At 31.7% G+C, this 17975-nt stretch overlaps 1 protein-coding gene across 1 annotated transcript; it reads right to left on the reverse strand.

The window, feature by feature from the left end:
• Positions 1-5858: 5858 nt before the first annotated feature.
• LOC129287267 (uncharacterized) lies at positions 5859-6863 on the reverse strand. The gene is made up of 2 exons (XM_054923474.1): positions 6329-6863; positions 5859-6284 (listed from the first exon to the last, which is right to left on the reverse strand). The coding sequence occupies exons 1-2, from the start codon at positions 6691-6693 to the stop codon at positions 6134-6136; spliced, it is 516 nt and encodes a 171-aa protein (XP_054779449.1). The 5' UTR covers positions 6694-6863; the 3' UTR covers positions 5859-6133.
• Positions 6864-17975: the final 11112 nt, after the last annotated feature.

The following is a 17975-nucleotide window of genomic DNA, read 5'->3' on the forward strand; positions in this document are numbered from 1 at the left end:
GATATCGGGAAACTGATTGGGACATATTTTTCCCGTTTCGTCCGGTATTACCGAACTTACATTAATGTGACTTAGTTACGGAGCCCAATCTCAAATTGGTATTAAAATTATCAATTCCGCTCAGTGCAAATCTACTGAGCAAGATGAGTTACGATCCTGAAAAATGAACACAGAATATTGGAAACAGTTTAGGTGCTTCAAAGTTAGATGATTTACCTTCAATATAATTTTATTTTATAATTTTAATAATTTATAATTTTAATGAATGTAGCCTTTCATACTCTGATCTTAAGCCCCACATGGTGGGGAGAGAAACCTCCTTTGTATTTTTTTCGCTCGTTGAGGAGTAGAGGAAGGAATTTGTAAGTAATAATTAACACGTTATATATTCAACTAAAGAATTAGTAGACCTTACAGCAAGTTTAAAATGATTTCAATTTTAGTTGTAACTGCATCATTTTCATTCATTTCATGTAAATATTAGTATTATATTAGCTCATTAATATTTATATACTTTTTATGTTAAAAAATATAAGGCATTTTAAGGAGTTGGATGTTAAAAAATGTAAAGTATTTTTAATATTTTAAGGTGTAATTATTACCTTTTTTTTTTTAAAATATCTCTGTTGAATAAATCACTTTATATTTATTTTAGGGTGAAATACCATATTAAATAAGGATAAATATAAAAAAATAGGATTAATTTAAAGATAAATAACTACTTTATTATAGGATAAAATTCATTGAAGAGAGTAGATATTTATTGTAAACAAATATCTCAATATTAACCTTATAAAATAAGCAAGGAATGAAAAATCGGATTGGATTGGCTAATTCGATCAATAATACGGTAAACTAGCTAGTTGGCCAGTTTGATTTATGAGGCAACTCAGGAAAGAGTTAACCTAGGTTAACTTGAGTGTAATCCAGCAGGTTGGCCAGGTTGGTTTTTTTTTTTTTTTGTAATCTGTCAAAGCCCAAAAATGACATCATTTTGGATTTTTTTCAAGAAAAATAATTTTCTGTCTGAAATTCTTAGTGCTCAAGCCAAATTGTTCTTTGCCGTAGACCTCAGTGTCTCTTGCCCTTGAATATGTGTCCGTCAAAGCCCCAAATCATTTGCAGTTCACAGCCTCTCATCTCTCATCGTGTCTCTATTATGAAATCTCATCACCTTTGTCTCTATCTCTTGATGCTGCTTGTCTGTTCGATGAAAGAAGAGGGAAGAAGATGAAGAAAGAATAGGGAAGAAGATGATGATGCATGCAAGGATAGTTAAATTTTTTTTTTTTTAATACAAGGCCATGAAAAAATCTGTGCAAAATAATGACAAATCAATTCAATGTTAGAATACAAAAAGCTCCTACACCCATTTGGTGGTGGAAAAAAAAATCCTGATATTTAAATTATCATTTGAAGTTGAATGTGCAAGTCAATCAGTATATTTATTCACTTTTTTAAAGATTTGATCAAATATGATTATCTAGTCTCTCATAACAAATTTTTTAATTTTCTTGATAATTTTAATAAAAGGATGATTACTAGAGAATTTATGTTAAACAAGCGTGAGAGCTTCAAGAGGGAAAGATAAATGGTGAGGCAGTGAATGTATAAGGCAAATCTAGCACACAAGGGAAAAAAAAAGTCTTAAAATAGTGTAAATTAAGATAAAAGAAATTAAACATGCACTAAAAAAAATTCAAAATCCCAATCATGTATTTCTATTTCTAGTTTAATATGTAGAGGGGGTGATGATATGTGCCAGGCTACAAATAGGCAGGTACATGTTTATATATTGTAAATTTTTTTTAAAAAAAGTTAACCAAGTGTGCATTATTTTTTACCAAATATTCATTATTTATTGTATAATAAAAATATATTTTTTTAATCATGACCTATCTGACTCCCATTTGATCCCTGATTGAAACACTAGCCCTTGAACTAGTGTCTCAATTGTTCAATGATCAGTTTGATTTTTAATATTTTGAAAATAAGTAAATGAAACAATTTTTTTTTTTTATTTTTATGTTGTTGAAACCTTATTTCAAATCAATTTTTTAAACCTTTTTATTTCGTTTATAAGTTTTTTTTCAAAAGAATAGTCAAAATCTAGAAAAAATGAAGAATATTAAAAAATATTTTTATTTTCACAACTTGTTATGAAAAACAATTTTATTAAACTGCTTTAAAATAATAATAAAATCTATGGGAGAATTTCAGGACAATGATGTGACTTGTTTACAAATTAGGCTCAAAATAATATGAAATATCACAATAGGATTTTAGATCTAAATTGAAATTAAATCAAAAAGCAAAATAACCAAAACATCCCTTTTTCAATTAAATTAAACATGGCATATAATAGACTTTACAAGTAACGATAAGAGATTAACAAATAATATTACGTGTCTAACAAATCAATTACAGCGCTTACAAAAAAAATAACTTGACAAAAAATATTTATTACATATTAGATTTGAACAAGTAACATGATGCACCTAACGATACATTTTTTAAGAAGTTGGATGGTAAAAAATGTAAGTAATTTTTAGTGTTTTAAGGTGTAATTAATATATATTTTTTAAAAAGTCCCCTAATAAATATATCACTTTATATTTATTTTAAAGTTAAACACCTTTTTAAATAATGATAAATATGAAAAGATGATGTTCAACTATTTTTATTGGGGTGAAATTTAGTTAAAAATATCGTACATTTTTTAACCGTAAGAGTAATATAATAGATTTAACAAATAATGATAAGGAGTTAACAAGTAATATTAATCATTGAACGTTTAGCATGTAATGAATCTTTACCTATCAAGTTACTTTTTTAAGTGATGTAATTGACCTATTAGATGAGTAATTTTATTTGTTAATCCTTTGTCCTTGTTAAATCAATTATGTAACATCTTAAGTTTCCTAATTAATAATTATTGGTGTTTCTAAGGGTAAATTGATCAATTTAGATAAATTATTGATTAATGAAGTTTATGGGACTAATATAGTTTTTAATTCCTTAGACAGCCTTAGAAGAGAGCTAAGTTGATGTTTGAGCAGGCTATGACATGGAAGGTAGTTTAAATTTTATGAGACTTTTTGTGCTATACGCCACGGCGCATATGGAAAATACGCACTTATTAGATTGTGAATCAGACTAAAAATCAGAAGAGAGGAAAGAGTGTACTCGAGAGTAGCGATAGAGAATCGCTTGTGGCTGTTAGGGCTTGCTTTTAATGTGATTTTAGAGGCCTTACAAGCTTTATATACATTGGGTAAGCTTTCCTTTCTTCTCCCTCTCCCTCATTATGCAAAAATTTAAACATTTGGGGTAATGGGAGCTTTAATTTCAGTTTTTTTTTAATTTAGACCAAACCCATTGGTTTATTTAAGGTTTTGGAGAGTTAAATTAAGCTTCTAATCCTAGGTTTGTGAGTTTTATGGCGATTTGAGATTTTTGGTTAGGGTTTGGATGAATCTTAGACATAATCTGGAGGTTTTAAGACAATGTGAAAAATTGGATATTGATTTTGTTTATGTTGGGATGTTTAATAGAATGGTTAGAGTTTTGAAATAGTCAGTGTGGTTAGATAAAGAAATTGAGTGATATAGGCACTTAGGACCTAAAAAATTTGAAGTTTATCCAGAGTAATAATTGATGATTGTCACTTGATTGTGTAGATTGAGTGTTGCTCAAACTACTTTGTGTATATAAAATATGTAGAGCTAATATTGAGTCACAGTAACCCTTTCGTGTGACAAAGGGTTGAGGTAATGAAATAATTTATATTAGTTAATTATATTACTTAACTGTCTATGAGTAGATATGTTAAATTTATTACTTAAGATTTGATAACCTTACATATTGAAAAATGTGATTTTGTGCATGAAAAACTATTTGCGAACGATGAGAATGATGAAAGTTTTATATGGACTAGTTGAAAAATTTAAAATATATATGTGTTATATATGATAAGTGTGAGCATAAATCATGTTAAGGGGTGGGAGTTCACCCATAGGAGGGAGTAGTGAAAGTCCATATGGCATGTATCTCTTTAGTGTCTGGTGAGGCATGGTGTTGGAGATTTTTTTCTTAGTATTTATGTGGGACGTGGCGTTGGAGAGTGACACTCTTTAGTATCAGTGATACAGTGTTGGAGTAATGATACCCCAATTTGTGTGTGATAAGAGGAGATTATAATTCGGGAGTGGGATAAGACACCTTTGGCAAGGTAATCCTACCATTGAAGGTGAGCTCAGACCATTATGAATGTGCACTTGGTCTAAGAGCCTATGATTTCAATCAGGGTGATATGGAAGCTCGAATGGTAGAATGATCATACTAGTGTTAAATGATTTGTATTCATGGAAAGGAATATATTGTAATATGTTAAAAGTATATTTTGGAGTTTTATAGCTTTATTCTTTTATGATTATGCATGTTAATTAATAATAGTGAATTATTCTGTTATTGAGATGTTTATCTCATCTCGTGATTATATCTTATAGGAGAGGCCTCCGATAGGGACAAGGAAAAGAAAGGGGCAATTGAAGAGTGAAGAGCATTGTAGTATAGCTCTTCCTCCTTTTCTTTTGGGTTTGTAACGAATATTATCATTATATAATACCAACTTAGGAACATGACATTGTTTTGTTATCACTTGTAAGAATTTATGATAAGTGTGCATATCTTGGTCCAAGGTTGATGTTGTGGATTAAGTGTGTCTGTTTGACCAAGTTACAATTACAAATGATGTATTCGAAGTGATTTATGCGCCAAAATGATCAATTGACATGCGTGGTAAATTTTATCCACCGTTTTGTATTATTGTCAAATGGGGGTTTGATGGTCATTTTAAGTGTGAATGATTATTTGTATGATATGATTGATTTATCATGTTTTATGTGGTTCATTTAAGGTGGTCAAAGTGTATCTAGGGCTAATGGCATTTGGCATTGTGAGTTAGACACTTTTGTTTGTGTTTTGAAGTGAAAACTAACCATTTTAGGTTCAGGTATCCATCTTTTTAACGAATGATTGTTTAAGTGTAAGACTGGTGTCATTAGATAGAAGGCTAGAAGAGCTTTGTGTAGACACTTGAATTGCTCAAATTAGGCGTCGGATGGCGAAACGGTGCACTCTGAAAGTTTGGAGAATTGTTATAACAGTAGGTGCGCATCGCGGCGCATGGTAGTTGTGCCTTGGCACAAGTGACCTTTGAGAGACTCGTCTCTCTGTGCCATCCACCACAACGGGCGTGGCTTGCGCCGTAGTGGATTGGCTAGAATCTAGAGAATTTCCAAATTTGCTTCAGCTTGTTTTAATTGCTGTTTTGATTTCCATGCTTCAATTATCATATTTAATTAATTTTGAATTATGATTTGAACTCAAATAATATTTTAAAAAGGGTTTCTTAAAATTTCATTATTTTAACTAATTATCTTTTAAACCATTGGGTTGTGATAACTTCTTCTGAAGATTTTATCAAATCTTGATTATCATAATAGCATGTAAGCATGTTTTTCTGGTAATATCGAGGCGGACATTACAAATTATGTGTCTTGTTCAATATTTCAATTTAACTAAAGAAGGATATTGTGATCATTTTTCTTTTTTATTTAATTTCACTTCAACCTGAAGACCTTGCAATGATATTACAGATTGTTTTGTGTTTGATTTATAAATAAGTCCCAGCAATGGTCCTTGGATAATATTCTCCCTAAAATCAAATCAGTCTTATTTTTAACTTTTTTTTTTTTTTGATAACATCAAACCAGCCTTAAGGTTTCATGCATATTCATTCCCGGGACATTTTTGTGCAGATATATGGAAGTACTTTTGTCATTGAACGCTTTAACTTCTGTTCTCGTCTATGAAATTTCAAGATTATCTCACATATTTTCCCCAATTTTTCGTAACATAAAATACAAGAGAAGCAAATCTTATAGTGCTTAGAGAGTCGACATACAGGCTCTACACTAGAGAAACAAATCATACACGCAGTTCGTTTCTCTATGTACATTAATCACCATCGCTAACTAAATCTATAAACTTCACCGAAATCCTTATCTCTAATGCTATCCTCAATTTTTGCAACGGAAACATCATAAGAAACCCAGTCTAACTCTAAGTACTATAAATTTCTGGCTAATATCTCTTGAGCCACCATCTCCTTCCTGAACCGGGCTATGAACTTTTCTGCTCTTTCATTTATTCCCTGCATCAGAGGCGAGGCTAAGGCCAGAGACTCCCACATATCATCCGATGTGCAAGCTTTGCTGTCTCTGTCTCTGTCAAATCCACGACCTCGATTGCTTGTTCCTGCTACTTCCTCTGCTTCATCGCGAAGCTTTGAAGCCTTTCGTGTGGTGGATTTTCTGCCACATCTGGCTTCACATGCTTCACTGCATCACAGATCGGCTCTTTAAAGAGCTTGTCAATATAAACAGGCGCAGGTTTCTTGTGAAAGCCATAGAAAACACTCCTGAATCCTGGTATCTTTTTCTGGCTGAAACGCCTAGGAGGCAGCTTGTAGGGCCTTTTGGTGGATGAGACAAGGATACTCCTCTTCATATGCTTTCTGGGTTTTTTAATGGCTTTGGACTTGTTAATCCTGCGAAGTTTTCCAATTGTACAAGTGAAATTTTTCCATACCTTTCGAGCAGGAGGAAGCTTTAGACTCAGGCACGACATGGAAGAGAAGCAGAGCAAGGCTTCGCAGAGGTTCAACTAAGTTGTACTCGTATCATGTACAAGTGGCAACTCGGTTCCTTTATAACAAAGATATTGGATGATTCCTTTCCCAGTGGAGAATTCTCATTGAGGAATGGATGGCGTACACATCGTCTAGCAGCAATGGAGTGGCTTAAATTTTAAGCGGATCTTGACTCTTAACCACTCTCCTATTATTTTATTGCACCTTGGGTTAGTTTTTTTCTTTGGTGATTGTCTAATTTGTCTTGACTTGTTGGTAGGTCGTGAATCTGCTTTGCCAAATATATTCTTTAGTTGCGTAAAAATTACAATTATACAGTATACACCATACACGGAGAATATTATTGCTTTTCTGACAAGTACTGAATAGAAATCCGTGGTTTCCTTTCAAAGATGTGCCGTAAATATTGTGGATAGTGTGAGCAAAGGATAGAACAGAATTTTTTTTAGGAAGAAATGCGCGGTCCTTCAGCACTTGAGGAATGGGTGGCGTTCACATCTCTAGTCTAGGTGTTTATTTTTTCCAAAATATTTTTTTCTTGTGATTTCTACTGTAAAATTTTAAAAATATTGGGAACAAAATCGAGCTTATATATGCCTTGTATTTACTGGCCGCCGAAAACCGAGTAATTTTCCAATTTTCGTAGCATGAATTCATACCTGGGAGATGCAACTTCAATTTTTGTCGGACTCACAAAAATTGAACTTGAACAGAGGCATTGCCCTTGAAAATTACACAGATATTCGTTAACACTGTCGATCAGATTCCTCATGAGTCCATGCCTTTGAGTGTAAAACCACTTTTTTCTTAAGTTAAAATTCATTTTTACTTTTAAAAGTATTTGAATATGAGCATTTAGTGATATAAAGCTTTTGTCATAATAATATTACTCTTCAAGCAATTAAAATTGTGCAATTTTACTCTTACTATTAAATGATAAGTGAGGTTCGTTAATGTGAGATATGGGTCTCACCATACTCACATAAGTTAATCCTGGTTAATAACCATGTAATTTTCATTATTTCAACAATAAAAAAAAGGCTTTCTTTATAATTTACATTATTTCAACAATTAAAAAAAAAAAAACTTTTCTTTGTCATCTTCCCCCTCCCACCATCTAGTTCTACTTTTCACCCTCTGCCTCTTTCCCCTTGCAACTTATCCTTTGTCTCGCTCTCTCTCGTCACTCTCTTCATTCCTCTAGCGTCTTCTTTTCCCATCGGTAGAATTTGTAGCATCATTGCTTGCTTCCCCTTCCTCTTACTTCCATTTCCATTGTTCGACTTTCTCTCTCCGCTTCTAATTGCATTTTTGCTTGAATCTTTGAACTTCAGTATTCTATTTTTATTGAAATTGGTTGTCTGATGAAGATAAGTATCAATGGGATATCTGTGAAGTTTTTTCTTTCAAATTTGGTAGATCCTTAGGTCGGCGATTTTAGCTTCATCAATGATACATGTTTTAATTTTTTAATCATGTTTTGCTAGCCCATCTGTTCAGATAGAAAAATTATAGGCTTAAAGGAGAGCTGTCATGTCATCATCATCGCAGCATCTTCACGAAACCCTCATCTTCTAAAATTGCAGGAAGCAGGAGTTTAATTGGGTCATGTTCTCGGGATCGTCATGGTTCCTGTCCGCCAGCACTTGCAATTCGTATAGCTTTGTAGCACATGCTCTCACGATTGCCGCCGTGCCGCAGAGGTTGTTGGTGGCGATGAATTTCACAGCACCGGTTGTGTCGTCCACGGCTTCACATGCCTCGTTGCGGCTAACTTTGTTTAATTTGTGCTCAACTACTTGCGTTGAGCTAAAGCTTGGGGATGCAAAATCACGCAGATCGGGGTGTACTTGTTTGGGACTGGGGATAGTAAGAAGGTAATGGTGGACCGAAAGGGGCGAGGGATCTCCCTTTCTGTTCTCTCTTTTTCCCGCCTTTTCTCAATCCTCATCCTCCATCAAATTTATAATTAAAATAAATTTATTTAATAAAATAAAATTAATGATAAAGATTGAAAAAAAGGAGGGAAAAGGAGAGAAAAAAAAGAGAGAGACCTTTCTCCAGACTGAGAGTTGGACCAAAATGCCAAGTCACTATCATATATTTTAAAAGTGGGTCCCATTAATGTTAATTAATGGACTTTTATGAAGGTTTAATGTTGGGGAAAAATAATCTGTTTTAATTACTTAAATGGTAAAATTGTTGTAACAAGGACTTTAAACCACTAGGTGCTCCTCTTTAAATACTTTAAGGAAAAACAAATGGACTTTAATTATTTTTTCTTTTATCTATTTTTTTTTGGCACAAGCGTTACAAAAATTGCCAAGCTATCCTGTTACTTGTGTGGAAGATTATTTAGCCAATAGTCCAATTGTAATATTGCTTAGGTTGATCCACTAACTTAATAATAACACCATAACCTACCATGGTAATTAGAAATTAACTATAAATGACCTTAAGAGAGGATGAATAAAGCTAATTAAAATTTCCAAAAATAATAAGAGAAGTATATAATCAATATCACCAAATACATGAGATGAAAGAGAAGAGTTTGCATAGATGATTTATTTCGGTTTGACTTCTACTATTTGAGTTTACATTGAGTCTTAAGGAACCTCGTTGAGTTTCTCTGGTGATTGAAGCAATAAAAGAGTGCTTTACGGCTGATGTTTCTCTTTAAGCAAGGAAATTGCTATAACATTAAATGCTCTGACAGAAGTAGGTGAATATTCATACCAGTATAGCATTTTAGCACAGGTGTTATAAATCAAGAATGAATCACAAAAGTTTAATCTAATCAGTAATTGAGTTTGGAAGGATTTTATGAAAGTTATAGAGTGAACACAATTGATCGCAAGAGTTTAAGATTGGGAATGTAAAACAGAACATGAAACTTTGACTTAGTACTGGTGCTATTAGGATTAGTACCACTGTTGAGATGAAAATAACACAAGTGTTACCAAACTCTTTGAAAATTAAAGCTAGAGAATAGTACCAATGCTATCAAATAGCACAGGTGTTAACCAGTGAAACTAGTAAATAGAACATTTAGAATTTTTAAAGAAAGTAGAAATAGTATTACTATTGATATTTAGCACAAGTGCTAAAGAATTGTAAAGAGTGAATGAAAGAAACACAAGTAGTACAAGTGCTAGAAAGTATTACTGGTGTTAAAAAGTACTACTGGTGCTAAAGAAAGAATAGCACCAATGCTAATAGCACAGTACTAATGCTAAAAATACTTAGGTAGATTTTAAAATTCAGAAGATGAATTTTGACAAAAGACTTAGCTTGAAAACCTTTTAGAAGGATATTTAAAGATTCAAAGTGTTAAGTTAAATACTTAACTTAGTTACAATTTCATAGAGAATAAGAATTCTTGAGATATGAGGTTTAAAAATTGATTGAGTACAAGATTTAAGGTACTAGTGCTAACCCACTTAAATCAGATTATATTAAAATGCTTAGCTAATTACTTTACCCTTATTTTATCATAATTAATTAACTTGTAAAACATAATCTTCTCTTTATTTTGTAATTATTAAAATGAGGGTTCAACATTAACCAGTTTAGCAACCTTAGCATGGTAGAAAGAAATTAATTATAGTTAAAAAGAGCTAACCATAGCAAAAAAAAAAACAAAAAGAAAAGACCCAAATTTAAGGTATACTATAGTTAATAAAATTAAACTTATAATTTGTACTGAAATAAACACAAACAAGTAGACCATGCTATGGTAGAATAGACTCTATCATGGTAAAAAGAATTAAAACTATTTTAATAGCTACTAAGTATACTAGAAAAGCTTAAAACCCATCACGATAGAGTATAAGTAAATTGATCATTAGGGCCTCAAGATAGCAAGTGGTTCAAAGCACATCAAGGCCTGATCATTCATAAATTAGAGTTTCAAACATGTTTGGAAGCATGAGACAAACTTTGGTTTGAGAACAGTAGTGAAAAAGGGTAAAAATGTCATCTTTCAACATTTAGAAGTTTTTGCCACAACATGTCAGTGTCACACCATATCGGGATGAGATCTTATTTGTGTCCTGCTCTGTGACATACTACATAGAATGTGATAGCATTTTTGCTATCATGACACAATTATGGGGTCAAACTTCTAACATGTAACATCATGAATTTATAATTCCAAGATTAAGTTAGTTAATCAAGGGTATTTAAGCAAAATTTAGTATTAATTGATTTAATGATGGTTAGTGATAACTAACAAATCTATCGAATATGGGTACAACCTATGGGTTGGGCCCAAAGGTGTTTTAGGCCACTTAGGCCCAAGATTGAGGAGCAAATTTGAATTGGTCTATTATGTGCCATCCTCTGTAGTAAATGCACCATGTATTGCAATGGATGGTTAAAAATTTTGAATCAACAATTCGTTTTCACAAATTGCAAAAAGAAAAGGAAAGAGTTTGAGAGAGGCACGATGAAGGAGTTGCTTGGCTCTAATAGGGCACACCTTTTAGGCCAATATAAGGAGATTTAAGCTTCAACACTCAAGGTAATCATCTCTCTTCATCTTCCTCTTCTATTCCATATGTTTTTTAAGTTTGGGTTTCTCTTTAAGGATGTTGATTTCAAACCTAGAGGGCAATGGGTCTGAACTCATTAGTTCTAATGAGATTAATGAGAGTCATTTAACATTTCTAAACCTATCTTTTTAAAATTTACAAGGTTATGAGTTTAGGTCTAAAGTTTTGGACGAACCCTAAACACTTTTAAATGAAATTTGGGTTGTTAGGCATTATATTCATTGTTATTTAAGCTATTGGGAGTTAAAAGGAGTTAATAAACTCCTTGGTTGTAAATTTAAACTTGTGAATGGGAAGCTAGAGTGAGGAAAATGTGAGTATAGGAGTTGGAAGTGAGAATTAAGTTTTTTTTTTCTAGTGATATTGGTTGTTGATAATTGTAAATTATCATTGTTATATGAGTTTTGAGCTCAATCCCAGCTCGAGATGTAAGTTGTGTTAGGGCTAACTTTTGAATTCTTAAAGATTTAAGGTAATTGGATGATTTTTAACTTATGCTATTGCTTGTTAGATTAATTTAAGTTGTTTTGCGAATATGACTCATGTGAATTTATTTAAATATAAACTTAATTATTATTTTAGAAAATAAATGCCAGTGAGGTTTTTGTAATTTTCCATTAAAGCTTATTATGTTGGAAAATGTTATATCTTGTTGAAAGATTTTATTTGAAATGGGAAGATTTATATGCATGCCTATTATAACTATGTGGTTATATGCATGCTTGGTTAATTTCATTACGCTATGAGGTATGATAATGCATGGTGATAATTGTGCATAGTGGCACTGTAGGAGGAGTAGACATTATTTCCCTATGGAATTACATAACCAATATCATCGGTGGCCTTGATGTTTGGTTTCCTGGGTTGGGTTTTTCTGAATCTCACCCAGGAATGGGTGTAAATATAGGTTACCTAGAACTTTTGCCCCTTAACATCACCCTGGATTAAGTGTGGGGTAGGGCATTGTGACAACACAATGGATTCAAGAATTAGAGGAATCAGTGGTTTGAGATTGAGTGAAGCATCTTTAGTCAAGTGTTTTTTCATGATTAGTGAGCTTGGGCTAGTCTATTTATACAAACTTAGTTCTATCAAATTGTTGGCTCATAGATTTGATTAGCAGTATATGGAAGAGATAAGGAGTTGCTAATCATGAATTTAAAAAATATCACGAGATGTGATATTGTAATATGATGATATCGTACCTTATATGTTTGTTGTGATTTATAAATACAAAATAGTATTAACAAGTAAAAACTCATCTTGGATGATAATTACTATATCTTTCAACCTAGGTTTTTTCTTTTCTACTAAGGTTAGCTTTTTTAAATTGCAGTTGTTTTCTTTTTATTGTGGTATGATGATGATAACTATCATTTGTTCATGTCATTTTCATATTATTTTCCCTAACTTTTGACACTATTAGGGGTATTTTATCCGTATTAGAAGCATTAAGATCATTTGGGCTACTTTTATAATTTTCATAACTTTTAGGGCAAAGTATAAATTCTAAAAGTTTAAAGGCAAAACTATAATTTTAAAAAATATAAAAATTAATTTTTAATTTTTAATTCTTCATTAATTTCATAAGTTTAATTTGAGTTAATTCAACTTAGATTGTGAGTTATGTATTAAAACATCCTTTAAAATACACACTTTTTATGCTTTAACTGTACTTTCCATTAACTTTGAAAGTATACTAAGTTTAGTTTTTGTAATCAATAAATCCTAGAAAATTTCTCATAACTAAATTAATCTCCTAATCTTTCATTTAATCACTTTAATTCACTTCACTTTATTTTCATAATTTACACCTAAATTGGATAAATTCATATGACACATAAAATTATTTATGCATAAATTGCTATTTAATGAGTTCATTATGTGTTTTAGGCTATTGAAAGCTCTTGGATGATGATAGCAGCCCTTTGCACAAAATTGGAGCCCTTTAATGAGCTATTTTGATGATTAAAAAGTTACAAATGGTTGATAAAATCTCAAGAAATCACAAGAATAGTTATAACAATTCCATTTTTCAAAATTAATTCCCTTTTTTCTTATTTTTGTTATGTATTTTTGCTTCATCTCCATCATGTTATTTTCACATTTCTCCATCCATTTTTAGATTATTAGATACCTTTCATTTCCATTTATTGTCATTTAAATAACCCATTCCTAAAATTTATAGTCATAAATGAAATACCATGTGAAAGGGCCTTTAGATGCACATAAGGCTCAAATCACTTTAGGGTAGTTGGTGGGCATGAATCCTAGCCCTTGGATCAATCATTCAAAGCCTCAAACACCCCACAAACATTAGAATTTTGTGCTTTATCAACCCCTTTGTTCACATATTTTCACTCATCTTCCACCTTCATTCATCTTGATCTTTGCTCTCAAAAACACCCATAAACATTAGCCTCCATTCCACCACTTCTCCACCTCAAAACCTTTATTTCACCATCCAAACCTACCATACAACTCCCCTAATAGTCTTGACAAAAACCCAATAAAAAAATTCATCATCCACCTCATTTTCGTCTTAGCTAAATCTCAAGGTATTCATCCGTAGTGGTTTCTAAATTTGGTCAACAAGGAGAAGCTATGGGGATGCTAATGAGGTGTGGCTAGACTTAGCTTCTCTCTTAGGATGCATGGATGATTTCTCTTTGAGCTCTTAAATTTTGAGAGTTTCTCTTATCTCTTACCTCTTGTTTAATTCCTTGAATTTTGATGCTTATGACATTGTAATGACAATGGTTGTTAGAATTAAATTTTTAATACTTGGTTGAGTATTATATGAGGTTATTATATTGTTTATTTTCCAATTTAGGTGCTATCATAGTGATTTGGGTGCTATCTAAATCTTTATTTTATTCAATTCCTTGTTGCATTTAATTTTTAGTTGTCTTTTGTGAGCTTGTGAGTCACAGTTTTGCATTAAGCACACTTGGGATAGACCAATCATTTTCTTAATTAATTTGAGGTCTCATTTGGTTAAAGCTAATCATTTTCTTAATTAATTTGAGGTCTCATTTGGTTAAGGCAAAGGCTAAAATTGGCAATTAATTTCATAATCAATTGGTCATTTTTAATCATAATTAGTTCTAAGGTTTAATCTAAGGTCCTAGTTAATCTAAAGAATCTAAAAGTGCTAGATTCTTAATGGTTATTAGGATGACTTTAAAGCTAATTAGGGTTACGAGAAAGTTAATTAGATAGAGCAAGGATAAGAGAGGGAGTTCATGTGCCTAAGAAGACTATTGTTTTGTATTTTAATCACACATTTCAATCATTTTCCAAATCTATTCAAAATCTTAAAAATTCTAAAGAAATAGTTTTCATTTAATCTTTACTTCTTTAATTCCTAATCAATCAACCCAATCAAATTGTTGTTGTTCTTGGTAGATTTAAATAATCAAGGTGTGAATTTTTAATCAACTCCACAAGAGATTCAACCTAGATTGCTCCCTATACACATTAGGATATTTTTTAATTTAATTTGAGTACTTAAGTGACTAGTGCACATTAGATGACTAGGATGGTTAATTCCTAATCACCGTAGTAATATGTGGCTAGATGGTTAAATTTGGTAGAGTAATTAGGTTATTTTACATGCCTCGAGCCTCCTTTTGATGTTTGATTGAAGTGATTTAAGTGTTTATGGAAAGCTTATTCCGTAAATTAGTTAATGACACTAGTTTCATTTTTGAATTATACCATACCAAAAAGTTAGACACTTAGAATAAAAAATACTCTTTTTTCACACACAATCACGTCTAAAGGTGTTTAAAACCCTAACCAAGTTCTAAAAGCCTGACTAACCACCTAGACCAAACCCCAAAGATATTGGACAATCTGTACAATATACCATCACATAAAACACTTTAAATTTTCCAATATCATCACAAGCAATCATTAAAATAACATAAATATTAAAGTTTTAAAAATCAAACTGGTCATTAAGGTGAGCTAGGTATTAGTTCACAATTCAATTGTCGAATAGTGGTCGAGCTATGGTTGAATCAATTGATATTAAATTAATAATCTTTTAATTTATGAATCATAATTAGATAAGAAATATATGTAAATATTTATACTTAAAAAATTAATAAATTCTTGGTAATATGATCTCTTGTTGATGAATATATAATTAATATTAAGGGTTAAAGGATAAATTTACACCTAAAGTAGTCGGCCACGGGCACCTATTATCATAAAGTGAGGAAAATGGCATAAATAACTATAATGTTACATGAGTGGGTGTAGACATGACCAAACAGTTAACTTTGCTCTAATATCGTTAGTTTTCGATGTTAAATGCTGATTGCGCATATCATCTGTCAGTCTTTGTTGATGTGGATTAAAAAAAGGGCAAAAATACCCATGAGGTAGTTAGCCAAGGACATCTAATAGCCTAAAGTGAAAAAAGGGGGCAAAAATACCCATAATGTTACTAGAGTTGGTGCAAAAGTGATCAATCTATCAAATTTCTTAAATATTGACTGTTTAGCTGACATTTAAGTACAAGTTGACCCTTAAATATAAATATTTACTAGGTCCCATATTGCTCATATCATAAGGGAAGGAAGGCTCGCATGTCTATAAAGAGTAGGATAGATCAAGCATAGAATGTAATATGCTAGAACTTCACTTTTGTAAAATTTACAACTCATGGCCCAAAACTTTTAACATATTAGTTTTTGGCCTATTTTTTATTTTTTTTATTTTAGTCTTATGGGACTGGTCCTTTCAAATAGTTTTACCAGTTGTTGATCGATTCCCTGATGTCCAATTTTAGGATGTCAACCAAACTAGACTAAGAGCTTGTTTTCGGTTCAACTGGTTGAAATGGCCGGTCTGGTCTATTTTTAAAACTATAATAAATATACTTACACAAGTATTTAGGCCCTATTTAGACAACCATAGCTCATGCACAAAGTTGAAGGCATTAAATTCAATTAAAGCCACACATATATCATGTAATAGTTCAAGTAACAAAAGAATTGTTCTAGTTGGGAATTATATTATCAAAATGAACATATAAAAGCTAAAATAGGAGGCCTATAGTAAGAATGTGAACTCTTAAGATTCCAAATCCTTTTCCTTGTCTTTCCTGGAGTTAGTTCCTGTAAAATGTAGAATAGAAAAAAGTATAATCACTCAATAACTAAGAAAAACTTTAAATCATGCACATGCAAATTAAATTAATTAAGGCATGTAAAGTAGGCATTAAAAATCATCCAAATATATAGCATAATATCACATCACATGATATTACCGATACATGATCAAATCACTCCTTTTCTCCTTTATATATTGTCGATTGAATTTAGGCTGATAATTTAATAGGATTAAGTCTATGTGAAGAGACTAGCTCAAGCTCACCAATCGTGAGGAGTTGCTTGGCCAAAAGTGATACATTCACTCTCAAATCATATATTCTCCCAATTCTCAAATTCACTGGGTCTTACAAGTCCTACAGTGCACCCAACACATGAAGATGCAATGACTAAGGGCCTAGGCAACCCACGCTTATACCCATTTTTGGATGAAATTCAGGAAGACATGATCTTAAACCAATTTCAAGGCCACCCATGATGTTGGTAGATATTCATATGGAAAAAAAGTACTACTCTTCCTAGGGCAATCTCTTGCCCAATATGTGATCATACAACAATGCACAAGGCATTAGCATGCATACTAGAAACTCTAAGTATATTAAATTTAACACAAGCATGCATATATTATCACAAAATCTCAAGTTCAATCACAATATTCAAATTCATGTGTTCAATAATATATTAACATTTGCACAATGATCTTTTCTTGTTGATACTAAAGTCATACTTGCATTTCTTTTTTCTAAAACAATAAACAAGTTCATTTAAATAGAAAACATGTTATTCAATTTTCATGAAGACCATAATTAGTCTAATGAGAAATAGCAAGATATATAATTTTTTTGATTATCTTAAACCTTTAAGAACTCAAAAATTACCCATAACAACTTGCTTCCTGAGCTTGCAATGAACTTAAACAACATGCTACATTATGAATCTATATGTAATAACAATCATCATCACTAATCAACTACATAATTACAACTTTCAACTCCTAAACTCACACTTTAACAACTCAACTTCCCAATTACAAACTCAAACTCACATCCAATGAGTTTATTAACTTTCACTAACCTTATTTAGCTCTCATAAGTTTAAATAACAACTAATATGTCTCTTAAGAACTCAAAATCTTACTTATAGTAGCTAGGATTCATCCAAAAACCAAGACCCAAGCTCACAACCTTGTAAAATCCTTAAAACTATATTTAGAATGTTAAAACAACTCTTATTGATCCCATTAAGACTAATGAGTTTGGATCTATAGCCCTAGGTTCAAAAATTTTCATCTTCCAATCCTAAATCTCGATTCAAATTCATGTAGATGGAAGATGAAAGGAGATAAAAGGCTTACCAAGATAAAACCAAAATAGAAACACTTTAGGGTATCAAAGGACTTGTGCCCTAGCAGACTAAATGCTTATCCTATCATCCTATTTTCAGTTTCTTCCCCCTTCTCTATTCTATAGTTGCAAATCATGACCTAATTATTTAAAAGAAAAAATCTTTTAATCCTTTAACTTTTAACTTAATTGTAACTTAATCCTTCAACTATGAATCGTTGTGACTCGGTCTCTCAATTAT

This window comes from Prosopis cineraria, unplaced genomic scaffold (genome assembly GCF_029017545.1).
Source record: "Prosopis cineraria cultivar Desert tree isolate PC_DT_omini unplaced genomic scaffold, ASM2901754v1 PC1, whole genome shotgun sequence".
Taxonomy (NCBI): domain Eukaryota; kingdom Viridiplantae; phylum Streptophyta; class Magnoliopsida; order Fabales; family Fabaceae; genus Prosopis; species Prosopis cineraria.